This window comes from Alexandromys fortis, unplaced genomic scaffold (genome assembly GCF_014885135.2).
Source record: "Alexandromys fortis isolate MF-2015 unplaced genomic scaffold, M_Fortis_MF-2015_v1.1 scaffold_156, whole genome shotgun sequence".
NCBI lineage: Eukaryota > Metazoa > Chordata > Mammalia > Rodentia > Cricetidae > Alexandromys > Alexandromys fortis.
In genome coordinates this window covers 1,896,759-1,915,206 of record NW_026068028.1, presented here as the reverse complement: position 1 = coordinate 1,915,206, position 18,448 = coordinate 1,896,759, and the positions used below count along the sequence as shown (strand labels likewise).

Sequence of the window (18,448 nt, the reverse complement as noted above, 5' to 3'; positions counted from 1 at the left end):
GCCAAAAATAGCTTTTTAAATCTCCATTGATGTTTCTCCTTCCTCACCAGAATAAAACTGTTTTCATTATTGTGGCTGAGAATAATTACCTGGTATTTTCTGCTCATTTGTCTTTATCCTTAAAATAAATTTCCTGGCTCTTTGCAAATCTTTCCTCTCCAGGGTAACCCCAGAGTCATGGCATTTCCTAAAGAACTCTGGAGAGAGAGGTGGCTGAGAGAGAGATGGCTCAATGGTTAAGAGCACCTTGCCATTCTTGAAACCCAATGGTAACTCCCAACCATCTATAACTCGAGAGAAGACACAACATATATGTGGAGCACAGACATGCACTCCAACACGTAAAATAAAAATAAATACATTTAAAAATAATAATAAAAGTAAAAACAGCTCATTGCATTGAATTCATAGATCAGTTTAGGGAAGTTTTTATGACATTGTTTTTCTATATAAAAATATGAAATATTCTTATTTAGTAATATTGATCTATAGTTGTCAATAATGTTATTTTATAAATTGTGTGTGAATATGTGTCAGTGGGTATAGATATGTGTCGGTATGTAAACACGTGTCAGTGTGTAAACCTGTGTCAGTGTATGTAAATATCTGTCAGTGTGTGTAAATATGTGTGAGTGGGTGTAAATACGTGTCAGTGTGGGTAAATATGTGTGGGTGTGGGTAAATAGGTGTGGGTGTGTGTAAATATGTATGGATGTGTGTAAATATGTATGGGTGTGTGTAAATATGTGTCGGTGTGGGTAAATATGTGTGGGTGTGGGTAAATAGGTGTCCGTGTATGTAAATAGGTGTCAGTGTGGACACTCACATGACAGAGGGCTTTGGGCTCGTCCTTGTCTGCTACAGGGTCTCATCACTGCTGGGCACACCAGCTAGCTGACCAGCAAGTTCCGGGAATTCTCTTGTCTTTGCCTCCTGTCTCACAATAGGAATGCAAGCACATCTGACTTCACGTGGGGTCTGGGATCCCAGCTTACACTTACACAAGTGCTTTATTCACTGGTCAAGTTTTTGTCAGCCTGACACTAACCTTTTGAAAGGGGAAACCTCAGTTGAAGAAATGCCACCATAAGATTGTCTTGTGGGGCATTTTCTTGATTGATGACTGATTCAGGAGGGCTTAGCCTACTATGGGTGGTACCATTCCTGGGCAGGTGGTCCTGGCTGGTATAAGAAAGCAGACTGAGAAAGCCATGGGGAGCAAGCCAGTAAGCAGCACTTGTCCATGGCCTCTGCTTTAGTTCCTACCTCCAGGTCCCTGCCTTGAGTTCTCACCCCAACTTGCCTCAGTGATGGAGGGTGACCTGAGAGTTGAAAGCTAAAGAAATCCTTTGCCCAAATTGCTACTGATGGTTGTGCCTATCACAGCAGCAGAGAAGCAAATCTGCATATTCATCAAGCCGTCACTCCCGCCTGTACCTCTTTCCCAGCACCAGCACATAGCTGAGTGTTTAGTTCCAACAGCTCACCACTTGCTGCTGCATAGGAAGTATTTTTTCCATGGTTATCTTTTCTGTTTGGCTGCTATTCCCGCGTAGCTATTTTTGCATTCAACCATTTATAGAACCCCTTGGGTTTTCTTGTTTTGGTTTGGTTTTGAGACAGGGTTTCACACTGTAGTGCGGGCTGGCCAGGAATTCACTGTGTAGCCCACGGTAGCCTCAAATCCACGCCAATCCTCCTGCCTCATCTTTCCAAGTGCTTAATTCAGATGTAAGTCACCATGCCTGGCTCGATTATTTTTAATGCCACTTTCTCCAGCTGATTGACTGGGATGTCTGTGTCTGTATATCATATAGGTGAGGATGTACCTAGGATGTTCCCAGGCGTTGATGCCTGTCAGTTTTCTCTAACTATCCCTGGAATGATTATAAATACCTAAGTTGATCAATGCTTTCTCCTTAGAAAAGGTTATTTGGGCTCCTGATTCTGGGGATTTCAGTTGGTGAATGCCTTGCCCTCACTACTCTGGGCCTGTGGTGAGGCACACATCATGGAGGAGTGGGCAGCCTTTCTCAAAGGAAAAGAAAGAGGAGACTTAGGTCCCATATCCCCTTCCGGGCTGTACCTCCAATCGCCTAAAGACTTCTCTCTAGGCCGGGCCTCCTAAGGTTCCACCACTTCCTAGTTGCACCACACTGAGGGCTCCACCCTCAACACCTGGACATTTAGATAATGTATTAGCACGGAGGGAAGCCAGTTCGCTTTTGACTTGGGAAACCTAGACATTTCCCAGAGTATCTAGGGTGGTGTAGAACTTTTACTCTGACACAACCCGTCAATGCAGCAGACAGCGGTAGCTGAGCAGAGCCCAGGGACCAAGTTCCCAGGGAAGCCAGGGTAGGTCTCTTCACACTGGGGATATGTGGAACTCTCTGCGGGTGTGCAGTGGGGCCTCTGCTGTGCCTCGGGCAGCAGGGCCTTCGTAAGGTTTCCGAGGAGGTTGAATGGTACTTTTAGCATTGCGAAGTTGGTTTGTTTCCTTCTAAAATACTACTGGTAGGAATTTATCCTGAAAAGCTACTTGCAAATGCCCCCTTGATATATATAGAGATAAGTAAGCTTATTCTTTGGTTTTTGTAATGAGGACATATTTGGTAGGGAAAAGCCTGTTCTGCAGTAGGGAAATGACTATCTGACTTTGAGCATATGCAAATCAGAGAATACACATCCTGAAGCTATTAAAATAATGCAAAGCATTGATAATATTGAATAAAACAGCATCAAGCTACACTGTGTGTGCATATGGTATATAATATGGTCCCGTTTTTAAGGCATAGAAGATTTTCAGCTGCACAGAAAAATGCTAAAAGGCAATAACGTGTCAATAAGCGTAGTTAATCCTTTCTCGCCTGACAGGAGGGAGGGTTTATTGTGATCACAGTCTGGACACAGTCTATTGTGGCAGGGAAGTGTAGCAATGAGACTGACTCTCAGGGAACAGAGAGAGATGGATGCTGGTCCTCTACACACTCGCTCCTTTTCTCTTTTTGTTCAGTCTGGGAGCCCAGTCTTGGGACAGAACCACCCACATTATTCTTCAGCCAATCCTTTAGGGAAACACCCTCACGGATACACCTACAGATGTGTTCCCTAGACGATTCCAAATCCCGCCAGGTTTGCAGTGAGGATTAACTGTCACAAGGTGTCTTGTTGGACCTTGATGGTCATCTGACTCCTGCCAGACGTCTGTCTATTGGCACCGGGCATTGCTGGTTACCCACAATGCCTCTTGGTCTTTATGAAAACTCATTCATCAACCACCTCTTGCCAAACTGAGGGTGTGAGTTTTATTAAACATTGATCTCCACTCCAGGAGGTTTGGGGACACAGTGTGAGGGAGTTTGCCAGGGCTCTGTATCCTCCCCTTGGTAGGACAAATTCCTGGCAGACAGTCTTGCTATGGCTTAATCATAGAGCAGAATGTGTTAAAATGCGGAAAGCATTCTCCTTGGGTCCTTCTTTTATTGAAGGACAAGACATCCTTGCCCAGCAGTTCTCAAACCCTAACGAGAGCATCTGCAGTATAAGAGAGGCTGGCAGAGTCAGAGGGGAGAACAAGCTCTTTGGCAGCTTCCCAGCCAGCAGCCGTATGACCATTTGCTGGGAGGTGGTGTCTCAGACCAAGACAGAGCAAGTTCAGGGAGGGAAGCATGGAATGAGGCTGAGTGAGGTCCCCCGGTTTCAGGTGACAGTCCCTTCTAAGGCCCTGTGTGCGTGGTCCTTAGCACTCTGTATGTGTGGATATTTTTCATCTGTGTCTTCAGAGAGGCCACTTTCCCTACCATGAAGTCATTCTGTATCATTGCACAGGTTGACTCCTCATAGGCTAAAGACCTAGCAGCTCTCCAGCTGGCTGGTGTGGAGGGGAACCGGAAGGGCTGAGACTTGTTGGGGAGCCCATGCTGGCTGTTTGTGGGAAGCTCAGCACAGTGTCAACCACAGCATCTGTACCCACCCTGTAAGTGGGTCCCAGTCAGGTGGTTATTTTCGTGTGTCAGAATCAGAACACTATTGACATCTGATGATGGGGGATAGGACAGGACGCTCCTGAGCACCCTATAGTGTACATGGGGGGATAGGACAGGACGCTCCTGAGCACCCTACAGTGTACATGAGAGGATAGGACAGGACGCTCCTAAGCACCCTACAGTGTACATGGGAGGATTAGGATAGGACGCTCCTGGGCACCCTATAGTGTACATGGGAGGATAGAATAGGACGCTCCTAAGCACCCTACAGTGTACATGGGAGGATAGGATAGGATGTTCCTAAGCACTCTATAGTGTACATGGGCAGATAGGACAGGACACTCCTGAGCACCCTAAAGTATACATGATTGATGACTCTCCTAACAAATAATTTCCCAGCCCCAAAGGTCAGTAGGTTGAGAAAACCCACTCTAAAGCAGAATGATCTTGGGCTGGCCGTCACACATGGGTGCTGTTTTTCCTGTGACAGTTCCTGAGAAAACTCAGCATCTTCTCACAGCCGAAAAGGCCCGTAGCATTACTCCTGTTCGCTTTCTTAACCAGAACAGTCACAAAATGTCTAGATTCAAGGGAAAGGGACACAAACCCACTCCTCAAGACAAAGAATATCAAATGACTTGTGGTCATTTTCAAAAATATCTATTTTATTTTTATTTTATGTGTATGAGTGTTTTTGCTTGCATGTGTGTATGTATACCACATGCAACCTGCAGAGGCCAGAAGACGTTGGATCCCCTGACGCTGGAGTTGCAGATGGTTGTGAGCTACTATGTGGGTCCTGGGAACCAGACCCAGGTCCTCTGCAAGGGCAGCAAGTGCTTTTAACACTGAGCTGTTGAGAGGATGATGATGATATTCTGATTGGACGCAGGCAGGGGATTGGGGCCCACTAACTGTCCTCTGGTCACCTTTTCTTGCTGGCTACTGGCCACACCAATGCTGAGCCCATGGACCAGCTCAGAGGAGCAGCTGCCACTAATTCCAAAGCCTTGTCAACAGTCCCTGCTCCCCAAACCCTTCATCAAAGCCCTCCTGGGGTTCCTCTGAGCCAGGCGGGTATTGACCCGGGGTGTCTTTATTTGACCATCTTTTTTACTATTCTCCAATTGAACCCCGTCCATCCTCCCCCACAATTCTTTGTACCTACCACCTCACCTACCCCCCTGAATCCCTGAGCACTTCATCTCAAAGTCCTTTCATGACTGACTTGGGCAGGGAAATGTACTATTAGTGATTTAATCTCCACAAGACGTCTCTCTCTAATTGCTAGTCAGAGATGATAATTAGCAGCCGTTAATTCCCGATCATTAACAAGCTAATACTTAGAGGTAACGGCACCGGTAATCATCAGAAACCATACAAAACCACCGTGCTCCCGGGCCCCAGTTTCCAAAGGACGGCGGCACCGCACGGGGCCAGCTTCAGTGCGGGACGGAGCGGGCGCCCTTCAGTTTTGTTTCTGCCAGCAGTGGTTGGAGAACTGATGTCTCTAATCTTTTAATCTCATGTTCTTCTCTGGCTAGAGAAATAATGTGTGTTCTTTTCGAAGCCTTCTGGAGCACACAGAAAAGTACAAAGAACATAAAACACATATAACCTTATTACCCGGAGCATCTTCTGCTGATAATCTTGGTTTATTTCTCCCCAGTCTGTAGATTTTTCACAGAGTCAAGCGTCCATTAAGTTCGTGGTTTTGCAGTCTGCTCTGTTGGTTGGACATCCTAAGGTAAACATCTCTCGTGTGGGAGAAACTTACACAAATTGTCCTCCTCTCTCTTCAGAGACAATTAAAAAAAAGCTATAACTACAGAGGATGGACGTCGGGAGACAGAGAAGCAGGCATCAGAACAGACTGGGACGAGGAAGACAATTTACCGAGTGAGGGACGTGTTTATGAAGCAAGCCTGAGAAACTGACTTAGATCCCCAGAACTCCCGTAAAAGAGCCGTCCAGACATCGATAATTTTCAATTTTCATGTTTGTTCCTCATAATGGCAGCCTGGTCTGGCTCTGGCACTTCTGCCTTCTGGAACCTGATTGCCTGGGTGGGGTCCAGAGAAGTGTTAGGTCCCCTTGCTTACAACGTGGTTTTCGGAACCAGAGGTGCCAAGTCACGGTGGCCCACTATGCAAATGATACCAGATGCTACCACCCAGGGGTGACTTCCCATAGGAAATCCCAAAATATTCGTTATTCTAATCCTTATGTAATACTCGATCATCTAGGAAATTATCTAAAGACCTACGTCTTAGGCATTTCTGGATTCTAGAATGTCTTCTTTGCGTAGTTCTCCACTGCCTGAAAACTCCTTGAGCCCATTCATTTCTCCAGGAGAGAACTATACAGTCTAGGCAGAGAGTTTGGAGTTGGCTTTGGCTTCAATCCAGTCTGCCATCTATGGTATCCTGTAGGCTGCTTGACACCTCTAAGCCTCAGTTTCCCCATCCATGAAATGACATTAATATACCTACCCATGGGTTACTGTAAGGGATTGCTGAGGGCTCTGGGCAGTAATTGAGAGTCAGTACTTTATACATAAATATGATACTATAATAAAAGTATAATTACATTTGCAATAAATTTGCTAAATTTCTTTGCTTTTCACCCCCAACCCCCATGTAGTTGTTCTATTCTCCGGAAAAGGAGGGGATTCTTGAGGTTTGCCTAAGCACACTCCAGGATTTTAGGGGCTTTTCTTGTAGAGTTCTTGGACAAAGTCACCTTCAGCCTCTTCTCTCATGCTTTGCTTTACTGATTCGGATCCAATCTCCTCTCCACTTTCATCTCTCCAAATCTCCAAGCCCCAAATCTTTCTCATCTCTGCCAAGCTTAACATTAAAATTGGCTGCTCGGCTTCCGCCAGGCAACAGCTGTCGTATTTCAGGCGTCCTGATCTGTCTGCTCTGCGAAAGGTGGGGTTTTAGTCCATTGTTACTGAAAAATAATACCCTACACCGGGTCCAGCTTTGGCTTTGCAAGCCACAGTCCTATCCTCCACGGCAGTTAATCCCCCAGCAATTCTGGGGAGGGGGCAGAACAGGTCTTTTTATTCTCTAGAGGAGCAGCATGGCCCCCAAAGTGGGTTTCCTGGACCCCTTTTGTGGACGGATAAGTCTGGGGAAATTTGGAGTAGGTGACCATGTTGTCAACCTTTACCCCATGCAATGCAATTCTTCCAGAGTCAGGATACAGGGCCAGCGGACCCCTTCCCCCATCTAGAAAAACTATTATTGCTCTAGCCCTCCACTATCATACAGCGGATGACTTATTTCACTTTTATCTTCCTTGTCAAAGCCAGTGTCAGAAGGGTTGTAGGACCTGAGCTTTCCACACTCTGCCTTGCAGAACCCCTACCTTTACACACCTCCAGGGCACAGTGTGTGGTCCTTTCCACAGCTCTCCCAACCCTCCCATGGTCAGCTGTTAGGGCAGGGTTAATGCTGTGGGATGACCCCTCCCAGGCAAAGAGCACCAACGCCCTGTCCCCTGCCACCCAGCAGTGAGCGCAACTTCACAGACAAACCCGGTCTCTGAAGCTTTTCAGGTTTCTTGGCATCCATCCATGCTTAGCTCTCAGCCAAAGCATGGCCTCATTCCTTAGTAGGGTCCTTGGGGACACCACCCAGGCCCTGGGCTGGACGGACCCAGCCGAGGCCACACTGCCCCATTCCAAACCCTAACCTTGTAACACTCAAAGTTGCCCACACCATTGGAACTCTGGCAGGGATGCTATTGGTGCAACTCTCATCCTCCTCACCCTAGGCCTTACATCTTTTAGAAGTGACTCTGTCTGCCTTCTTCTGGGCTTGGGTCACATTTCGAGATTTTTTTTTACAGATCAATAACTTTATTCATTGTAACAAAGTGCACAACAAAAGTGACTTAAAGAAGAGTTTGTTTTGGCTCACAGTTTGAGGGGACACAGTCCGCTGTGGTGGTAAAATCGTGATGGCAGGAGTGTGAGACAGCTGGGAACACTGTGCCTGTAGGCAGCAAGGAGAGGCAAGGGAGCATGCTCAGCTCCCTCTTTATTCGGTTTAGGACCCTGCCCTAAAGATGCCTCTGTCCATGTTCAAGGTGGGTTTTCCCCTTCAGCTATGCCTTTTGAAGATGTCCTCACAGCATCCTCAGAGGTGTGTTTCCATGGTGACTCTGAATCTAACAAGGCTGGTGTCACACTGTCTCATAGTAGGTCCCACGCTGCAATGCTGTCTCCTGTTAACTTGGCACAGTGTTCCTCAGACTTTAGTGGGCAGGCAGACTCACCTGGGTCTTCTTAAAATGCAGATTGATTTAGCTATATTTCTCGTCACTATTGCAAAACACCTAGTAGAAGCAACTTAAAGGACAGAAGATTTATTTGGGCTCATGGCTCCAGTCTATCCATCATTGGGAGGAAGGCATGGAGCTTGTGGCAGTGGAAGAGCCTCCTCACATTTTGTAGAGGCAAGAACCGGAGGCAGCTATAATTTCATGGTCGGTCCCTAGTGCCCCACTTTTGACAGCTGGACCACAATAATAAAGGTTTCATAACTCCCCCAAATAGCACTGCCAGTTCAGACCCAAGTATTCAAAAACACGAGCCTATGGGGAAATATTCAGACCTAACCCATAACAGAACATTGGAGGGTTCAGCATCTGCTCTTTAAACCAGCTCCCTGGTGATGCTGATGCTGCAGGTCCATGGGCAGCACTTGGCATAGCAGGGATCTGTTCTCAGCTTTGTGTTAGAATTACCCGGGAACACTTTTTCAAGGTTATCATTAGGTCCCAATGAACGCCATATGAAACTATGTGAAGCAACCCAGAATAAGGGATTCTTAGACACTCCTGGGGGAGTCTTAGCTGCAGCCGCAGTATAGAAGCCCCAAGGCCAGCAGCTCTGAAGGGCTAGCCTCCATCTGCTCCACTCCCCACTTTCCTAAGGCCTGCAGGCATCATGGCTTCCAGGAATGGATTCATGGCTCACCTTGCAGATACTCAGCTTTTCTCTGGCTGGTTCAGTGCTGGCCCCTGACAGTGAGGAGCTCTAAGCAGGGAACAGTCATTCTGTATTCACTCGGAAGGATTGGGGGGAGGGGCTGTTGAAACCGACTTTTGATCTGGCTGCTTTACATGTGCTTACCCAGTCTCCCATTGGATCAGAGTTGCACAAGGAATGCTTCCCGCAAGCATCCTTCTCTAGCCCTGTGTGTCTCCCCAAGGCTGCTGCCCACTTCTGGAGCCTGCGTTGGAAAGCAGAAGACCCTTAGAGACCTTGACACTCAGAGGAACCCACCCAGAGAACTTGATCCCCACTTTTTCCTATCTGGTGCCTTGGCCATGGCCCTTAATGGGTTACGTTGGACTGCTTTGGGGTCACCATTTTTCTAGATAGATAGTTTTACAAGGGAAAGTGCAGAATGCTCATCTTTATATCTCTCATATCTGATAGGATGCATGAATAGATAGATGAGTGGATGGGTGGGTGGGTGGGTGGCTGGCTGGCTGACTGACTGGATGGATGGGTGGGTGGGTGGGTGAGTGGGTGGGTGGGTGGATGGATAGATGGGTGGATGGATGATGGATAGATAAATGGGTGTGTAGATGGATGGGTAGCTGATTGGCTGGATAGTTGCATAGCTGTATGGATAGGTGGATGGATGGATGGATGGATGGATGGATGGATGGATGGATGGATGGATGGGTGGATGGATGGATGTACAGACGGACAGATGGATGGATGCATGCATGGGTAGATGGGTGAATGAATAGATGTGTGGACAGATGGATGGACAGACAGATGACTAGATGGATAGACAAATGAGTGGATGGGTGGGTGGATGGATGGATGGGTGGATGGATGGATGAATAGATGGGTGGACAGATGGATGGATGAACAGACAGATGACTGGATGGATAGACAAATAAGTGGATGGGTGGATGGATGGATGGATGGATGGATGGATGGATGGATGGATGGATGGGCACATGGATGGGAGGATGTGGATGGATGGCAGAAAGATGGATGGTAATGTGTAGGAAGGGGAACTCAGAAGACAAGGGTGATGGAGGAAGGTCATTGGCTAATAAAGAAACTGGCTTGGCCCATTTTATTGGTTAGAACATAGGTGGGTGGAGTAAACAGAAGAGAATTCTGGGAGGAAGAGGAAGTGAGGTCAGACCCAACAGCTCTGCTCTCTGGAGCAGAGACGCCATGCTCAGCTCTCCCAGGCAGCTCCAACCCAGGATGGACGGAGGCTAGAATCTTCCCGGTAAGCGCACCTTGGGGTGCTTACACACATTACTAGAAATGGGCTAGTCCAGGTGCGAGAGTTAGCCGAGAAGAGGCTAGATAGAAATGGGCCAAGTAGTGTTTAAATGAATACAGTTTGTGTGTTGTTATTTCGGGCATGAGCTAGCAGGCGGCTGGGGTGCTGGGGACGTAGCCCCGCCGCCCCTTATTTCAACACAAGGGGATAGATACAAGCCTTAAGAGAAAGCTGTCGATCCCTGAGGGGCAGAGGGAGAGGGTCGCCCTCAGTGGAGATGTCTGGAAACTAGGAAGCAGCCTAGTTGCTCTTATTTATTCACTGAACTGGAACAGACTGTCTTGAGTTACTGCTTACCGCCTCCTGCTCACGCTCCCTCCCTGTCCCCATAGCCCATTGCTCCCGTGAGACAGCACTGCTGGCTGCCCAGTGGCCATCCCCGAAGATGAGCGCCTGTGGGAGAAAGGCCCTGACCCTGCTGAGCAGTGTCTTTGCTGTCTGCGGCCTGGGCCTGCTGGGCATCGCGGTCAGCACGGACTATTGGCTGTACCTGGAGGAAGGCATCATCCTTCCGCAGAACCAGAGCACAGAGGTCAAAATGTCCCTGCACTCGGGCCTCTGGCGGGTCTGCTTCCTTGCTGGTAAGCACAGTCCTACCCTGTCCCAAGGGGTTTTCTCCCTACTTAGAGACACTCAGGAGGTACCAGGAAACAACAGTTCAGCATAGACAATCTCTGCCAACTATGGGCAGTGCTGCAAGCAGCCAGCAGACTATAGACCCAAACTCAGACCCTAGTTCACAATGTCCAGAGAGCTCTCTCAGGTCCCAGGGTTTGCTTTCCTACTAAAAGATCCGTGCAAGCCTGGTTTTCCCACTCTGTGTTCCAGCACTGAATGACAGCTCACAATCTAAACAGCTCTCACAGGCCTTACCTTAGCTACCCACGTCACTGATGACACATAGCCTTCCCAATGACACTGCAAGGAAGGCTTATCATTGCCCCTTTACCAACGCGGAAGTGAAGACTGTAGCAGGCTAAGAGAATCTAGGCTGCTACCTCACTGACGTCCACAAGATTAAAGAACAGGAAACGTTCAGCAATTTCCTGTTCCTTTGTCGGTGAAATGGCCACACAAGGCAAACATAGACGTAGGACTTTCCAGGAAGGTGCAAATTTTGACCCTGCTATTGTGGACTTGGGACTTCTCTAGAACCAAGTGAGTCGCTACACCTAGAGCCCTGTGCTCAAGGCCTTTATCACAGCCAAGTCTCACCCTACACAAGAGTAGCATCCCCCTGTCCCAGAAGACCTGTGGAAGCTATGCGGTCCCTGATAGCCACAGTATGGTCCCTGAGCTTCTCTTATGGGATCCTGGAACCTGTGTTGTGTTGAGAGAAAGCACAGCTCTTTTCATCCCCTCTTGATGCTAGAGTTTTGATAGATAGGTCAGAGGTTGGATGTGGTTTAGCAGAAAGGACACATCTGGCTCCAGTCTGGCTACCCTGTCACTACCCTGTGTCACTCTGTAGAATCCACTTTAGGAACAGCTTCCAACTCTGACCTCATCTCCCCCTGCTCCAGATGCTGGGCATCCATCTCTGCCTAACCAGAGGCAGAGTTTGAAGCCACCAGGGTCTGACTGACAAAACTGGAGCTGAAGGGTGGGGGGCGTTATTGTACAAAAATCTACGCTCATGCGTCTGAGACAGCTATAGCACAGTCAAAAGCAACAGCTGGCACCAGGTGCTTGCTGGGTATAGATTTCAGGGCTGACCTCTTCCTATGCTTTCGTCCTCACTCTGGGAAGAAAGTGACATCAAGACATCTCCCCTGCCACCAGCCAAGGGATGAAAACTTCCCTAGAGTGTTTCTCCAGCCCAGGGACAGAGACACAGGCCCAAGGATCCTAGAAGCAGTTGGGACGTACTAACCTCAAATCCCTGTTGGAGTGGGACCCGGAAATGGCAGTGATTTCTTGTCTCTGCAGGCGAGGAGCGAGGACGGTGTTTCACCATCGAGTACGTGATGCCCATGAACTCCCAGATAACGTCAGAATCCACAGTCAACGTGCTAAGTAGGTGTCTAGAACGTTCTGAGCTGGGCCAATAGTGGGACAGAGCCAGACAAAGGGAAGAGTCAAACATCCCGAATCTTCCCAGGAGCTTAGCGCCCCTGGCCTTGGCTGCTTACGCTGGTCTAGTCCACTCGTGCTTGTGCTCCAGGCTCATCTTCCCAGGGCGAAGAGAGACTGCTGGAACCCCCATATCTCTGACCCCAGAAGTGAAGGAACACTCTCTGGACTGTAACCAGACTGACCTCATCACCACATTTGCTCTGACTCTCAGCGTGAACTTGCAGTGTTCCCGATACAGATCATCCCCTTGAGCTGCTTCTAGGACCCTCTGGATACAAACAGCTACCCACTCAGATCTGCTCTACAAAATGGCTTTAATACTCAATGTACATACAGCCAACACGCTTGTCCTGCAGACTTCAAATGACCTCTAAATACTGGCTAATCGCTTCTACCGTGTGAATGGCTAAGCTCAGTGCCAGCCCCTTCCCTCCTCAGAGGTCAGACTTATGTCCCATGGCCCCAAGCCCCAATCTTCTAGCCAGTGTGGTTGCTCTTTCCTGCCTCCATCCTGTAAGCACAAACTCGGTTGCTCTTGGGAGCCCACACGAATAACAAAGATACTCTATAGGTTGCCTCTCAGGAAACAGAGATAAAGAGCAAATTCTTTTTTTTTTTTATTAGTGTTTTGAGACAGAGTATTCTCTGCAGCTTTGGAGCCTTTCCTGGAACTAGCTCTTGTAGACCAGGCTGGCCTTGAATTCACAAAGATCCACCTGCCTCTGTCTCCTGAGTGCTGGGATTAAAGGCCTGTGCTACCATTGCCTGGCTTAAAGAGCAAATTCTTTAGTATACAGTAGAACTCCTCCCAAGTGATTATAAATTGAGAAATAAAGAGACCAGAACCAGTTCCCTGTAATCCTCAGAGCATGCCCTTAGAAATGGTGGACTGGATGTCTCTCAAAGCCACAGCAAAAGGGCATGACCAGGCTCCCTTACAGCTCTCTTGTAGACAGTGTAGATTCCCGGGAGGGGAGCTTTTGCCTGAAGGGGAGGCAAACCTCTGAATGTGTTGGCTGTTGGAGTCAGACCTTGCAAGCTGGAGACAAAAGCCCTGCCCGCACCAGGAGCCCCCCTAGGCCACTTTTGTGGGAGCAGGTCTCCAAGAACTTGTTGGTAGGCATGGCCGTACTTCCCGGAATGAGGCGAGGAAGGAAGGTCACTGTGGTAGCCTGACAGGCTGTTTCTTTGCCCCCTGCATTAGAAATGATTCGCTCGGCCACCCCCTTCCCGCTCGTCAGCCTCTTCTTCATGTTCATCGGGTTCATCCTAAGCAACATCGGGCACATTCGTCCCCACCGGACCATACTGGCCTTTGTCTCCGGCATCTTCTTTATCCTCTCAGGTAAGTTGTGTCGTTCTGTCTCCATACACCCTGGACTTTTGACTTTAAGCTCGAAAGCAATTCTTCTTTGGGAAGCCTCTTGACAGCAAGCCAACATGGACAAGGAATGATCTGAGCCAGTGCCTGTGGCAGAGCCAGGTTAGGGCTAAAGGAGACTTCTGATGTCCTTGGACCCACCCATGACCTTCCAAAAGAAAGCACATGAGGCTTCAGAGTTAGAGTGACCTGATGGGTTCACCCTGGGCAGAGCTGGAACAGGAACTCAGCAACTGTCCTCATGGCATACACCACCACTTCCTCTCCAGCTCCCACTGACGAGTATCCATTCCTGTGTCTGAAAGGGCTGCCTCCTTAGGTATGACTTTGGAAAATAAATGCATCACCCTTTGGAACAATGGTTCCTTCACCCCTCATCCTCAGCTACCTCCAGAGAGTCCTGCTTTCATAATCTAACCACACACCATATCCTGAGCTCACCAGACCCCTTCAACTTCTTCAGGGACTATCTTCAGGGACTATCACCAAGTTGTATTTTATTCAGTCAGTCAGTCAATCGGTCAGTCAGTCAGTGACCACATCTATTACACCCTATTCTGGGTGCTGGCATTACTCAAAGGTCAGGGTAGTGGAAGATATAAACATGCCGAGTGGAAATAGGAGCTCAGAGCGAAGGAGACTGTGATGGGGCCACTGGGAACCGCCACTGGGACCCAGATTAGTGGCTGAAATCCAGAACAAGGGTTGGTCAGAGAAAGCTAGAGGAGAAGCTGATCTATGCAGGGAATAGGAATTAGACAAAGACAGAATTAGAGAGAAAAAAGGGGCCCAGGGAGACGGAAAAGCTCTAAGTGGGGGGAACCCATGGAGTCTCTGGGGGCCTGAGGAAGTGTGTTGGGAAGGGAGACTACAGAGGCACCTGAATGGTCTTGAGATCTGAAACTTGGTAAGAAGCCTTGAGAAGATTCTGAGCCAAGGAGCAGCATCGGATATGAATATTAGAACTCGCACTGTTAGGAACCCTGAGGAAGGGAAGTGAGCCAGGGGCCAGGGAACCTGCACAGAGGTGGCTCTGGGAAGTACAGGAGATGGGCAGTAATGTCACCGGCTGAGGTGATAACTGTGACGGAAAGAAGTAGGAAGGCTCCTGTGACATCCAGAAGGTAGACTCACTAGGACCAGGACTAGGCTGTCCAGGGAGGCACCAAGGATGAGTGCTGTTTTCTTGCTGGGGCGTTCCTAGATCACATCCATGATTTAGGAGTCTCAGACAGAGAAGCAGCTTTGCACAAAGGTTGTAAGACTGGTGTGGGAAACACTGAGGGTGAGGTGTCCATTGTGGCACCAAGGAGAGGTATCTAGAAGGCGGCCAGACATCAGGGGCTGGAGCTCACGGAGTCACCTGAATCGAAGACAAAGATTGGAGAGCTCTCAGCCCCAGAGGATGAACGTATGAACCATGATGAGTGACTGAGAAATGTGTGAGAAGGCAAAGGAGTGTGGTGGGTAAGACAGGTGCCTTCTCCCTGGGGACCTCAGGAAGACCTTTTCTCTAGAGAACAGTGGACTGGCTTTCAGGGCACGCATTGTAAGTGCCTTGAATTGGCTGGGAAATAGAGTTCTAGGAGCTGATGCTCAGGTAGACTATAAAGTAGGTGGTTTGAGTAGGATGAAGATACAGTGGCTGGCTGGCTGGCTGGATGGATGGATGGATGGGTGGATGGAAGGATGGATGGATGGATGGATGGATGGATGGATGGATGGATGGATGAAAGGATGGGTGGGTGGGTGGATGGATGGATGGATGGATGGATGGATGGATGGGTGGATGGATGGATGGATGGAAGGAAGGATGGGTGGGTGGATGGATGGATGAATGGATGGATGAATGGATGGGTTGATGGCAGATAAGATGGATGGATAGAAAGGTTGGTGAACAGCTATAAGACAATAAAGGAAAAATGATTCTCTGGCATAGGCACCCTTATTGCCTACTGGCTTGCCAGTCCCTTTAGGACCATTCTCCCATTTCCCTGTCAGCATAATCTTTAAATCAGGTGGAAGGCAGATTACTTGACCCCTAAGAACCATTCTTCCTTGTTTTTTTCTTACACACACATACGCACACATACATATGCACACACACACACACACTCCTCTGCCCATCTTATTTTTTTGCTCTACCCACCAACAACCCACCTGCCATGCATTCTCCCTTCTAGTCCACCTTTCCACTCTTTCATCCCCGAAATGAGTCCAATAATACCTGGAATATCAGAGGCCACCATTGCTATGGTAGTATTCCGGCTAGCCAGAGCGGGGCAAACCCATGGCCAGGCTGTTAATTTTTCCTCCCGTGAACTCCAAAGCAGCCAAAATGATTGGCGATCAAGATGCCTGAGATTCCAACAGTGAGTGAATCACAGGACCATAAGTCTAGGATGGAGGTGACACACGGGCTTCATGACAACAGAGGGACGTTTGAGGGCAGCAGTGACTCACACTTGAGCTAAGAACAGGGGAAGGTTTGAATCACACCCATCTATCTTCCTTTCACATCCACCCTTGGAGAGGCCCCAATTTCCTAAAACAGTGTGGATGGCCCGAAACCTGGCCAGTTCTGTGGAGACCGATTAATTACACCTCGACTCAATTACACTCGCTAATTGGTGGAGCTGTTGCCTCAGGCGGTCACGTGCACAATGGCAGCTGGAGTTTGGAGCCCCAGTAGCCTCCTGGTTCGATGCTGGCCAGGATCTGAACACACTTCCCTTACATCTCCTGGCTGAAGATCTCAGAGAGGACACACTGTGTTACCAAGTGGTCTGCAGAGGCCCCAGGCCATAGTGACAGACTCCAGAGAGATGGGTACCATCCCCTGCTGGAGACAGGGATTAGAAGCCCTGCAGACAAGCCTTATCTTAGCCCTCACATTAATAAAAATCCTCTTGATAACTCAGGGTTCACACCACAGGATCATAACAATGTTTCAGGACAATTCAGTATCAGGAGCCCAGAGGAGGCCCAGTGAACAAGGATACAGAAGGATATCATGACAGAGGTCAGTATATCCATCGCTGGGCTTGTCTCAGCTCGGGAGAATGGTAGGACAGGGGGATATCGTACTTACACCTGTTAACTCCCTAGAAGATGCGGGTGTAGACAGAGACATCAGGAGGCTAGCTCATGCTCACTCTGGAGCTCCAAAGTGAAGGCTTTGATTCCAGCGATACCATATTGGCAAACTCCAGGCTGAACGTGCCTTCTCTCCCCTCCCCTCATCCAGGCCTCTCTCTTGTGGTGGGCCTGGTGCTGTACATCTCCAGCATCAATGATGAGATGCTCAACAGAACCAAGGATGCAGAGACCTATTTCAACTACAAATATGGATGGTCGTTTGCCTTCGCCGCCATCTCCTTCCTGTTAACAGAGGTATCCTGCCCCATACCGCCCTGTGCCAAGTGGTACTGCCCTACCCGGAAGGGAGGAGTCTAGCATCCCACAGTATCCTGGACCACCTACTCTACCACTCTTCCCCGGATGTACCTCACCCTGGCTTTCCCGGGTCTCTTCTATTATGAGGTTCCCAGAGCCCACTCCTGTTCCATGCACATTGTCCCTCCCGTTGGAGAGGCTCTATGACTGTGTTCCAGGAAGACCCAGCCGGGACATTACCAGTCCTCCCCCCACCCCACCCCGCCCCATCACTGAGCTCTCCTCTGCTTCTCTTTCACTGTAGAGTGCTGGGGTAATGTCTGTGTACCTGTTCATGAAGAGGTATACTGCCGAGGACATGTATCGACCTCACCCGGGCTTCTACCGGCCACGCCTAAGCAACTGTTCCGATTACTCTGGCCAGTTTCTCCATCCAGACGCCTGGATCAGGGGCCGCAGCCCCTCGGACATCTCCAGCGATGCCTCCCTACAGATGAACAGCAACTACCCGGCTTTGCTCAAGTGCCCAGACTACGACCAGATGTCCTCGTCTCCCTGCTGAGCTCTGGCCTCCTTCCCACCTGAACTTTGGATGGCTGGACAGCCTTTCCCTTTCCCCCTGAGCCGCGGCCCAGGCCGTTCCCTGCTTTGCCGTAGTCACCTGACCAATCCTCTCCCTGCTCCCAGAGTAGTAACTCTTCCTTCGGTGGGCATCAGAGCCTGGAGTCACAGGCATGCTGATTGGCTGAGGGCATGGTTGAAGTCCTGCCTCCAGAGTGCCAATCATAGCCTTGGGCCCCTGGGAAGCCAGTAGCCCTTGCTGTGGCTGTATCTGAAGATTCCCCGTGTTCGAGTTGTATTTTATTCTTGCACTTCCGGGTCAGCAAAGGCCAGGCTGGAGTTGCCGAGTTTCTGATATAGACAAAGCCAGACTTGGACACTTGCCAACCAAGCTGGCTCTCCATCCGTGGTCTATGCTGTGAGGCCAAAAGGTCATTCTGTTCCAGCGGTCTGGCTGGCTCAGAAATCTCAAGCAAACACTTTCTTAAGAGACACTCTATCCTTTGATGTCGTCAGTGCCCTCCACAAAACACATCTCTCTGTGTGACACTCTCCCCAAGGCCATGAACTTTCTGTCTTTCATCCTTCCAGAAAGCAGCTTCCCCGATCAGGGACTAAGGTAAAGTATTCAGCGGTGCCAACGAAGTCACCAAGGTGTTAACGGCTGAAGATGTCTTAATCCACATAGCCCCTTGATAAGGCATTCCACAGGG

At 49.1% G+C, this 18,448-nt stretch overlaps 1 protein-coding gene across 1 annotated transcript; it reads left to right on the top strand.

Annotated features, from left to right (window-relative positions):
• The first annotated feature begins 10,706 nt into the window (after positions 1–10,706).
• Positions 10,707–17,839, top strand: Cacng5 (calcium voltage-gated channel auxiliary subunit gamma 5). Its single transcript, XM_050164315.1, has 5 exons — positions 10,707–10,902; positions 12,251–12,337; positions 13,602–13,742; positions 17,026–17,171; positions 17,479–17,839. Exons 1-5 carry the CDS (start codon positions 10,707–10,709, stop codon positions 17,734–17,736), a joined length of 828 nt encoding a protein of 275 aa, XP_050020272.1. The 3' UTR covers positions 17,737–17,839.
• The last annotated feature ends 609 nt before the right edge of the window (positions 17,840–18,448 follow it).

What these genes read in the sequence shown, in the direction of transcription:
- Cacng5 (XM_050164315.1), top strand. Translation starts at nt 10,707, where the DNA reads ATGAGCGCCTGTGGGAGAAAGGCCCTGACCCTGCTGAGCAGTGTCTTT. An exon ending in CATCTTCTTTATCCTCTCAG is followed by an intron (nt 13,743 to 17,025) that starts GTAAGTTGTGTC and finishes CCCCTCATCCAG; the next exon opens with GCCTCTCTCTTGTGGTGGGC. An exon ending in TCTCCTTCCTGTTAACAGAG is followed by an intron (nt 17,172 to 17,478) that starts GTATCCTGCCCC and finishes CTTTCACTGTAG; the next exon opens with AGTGCTGGGGTAATGTCTGT.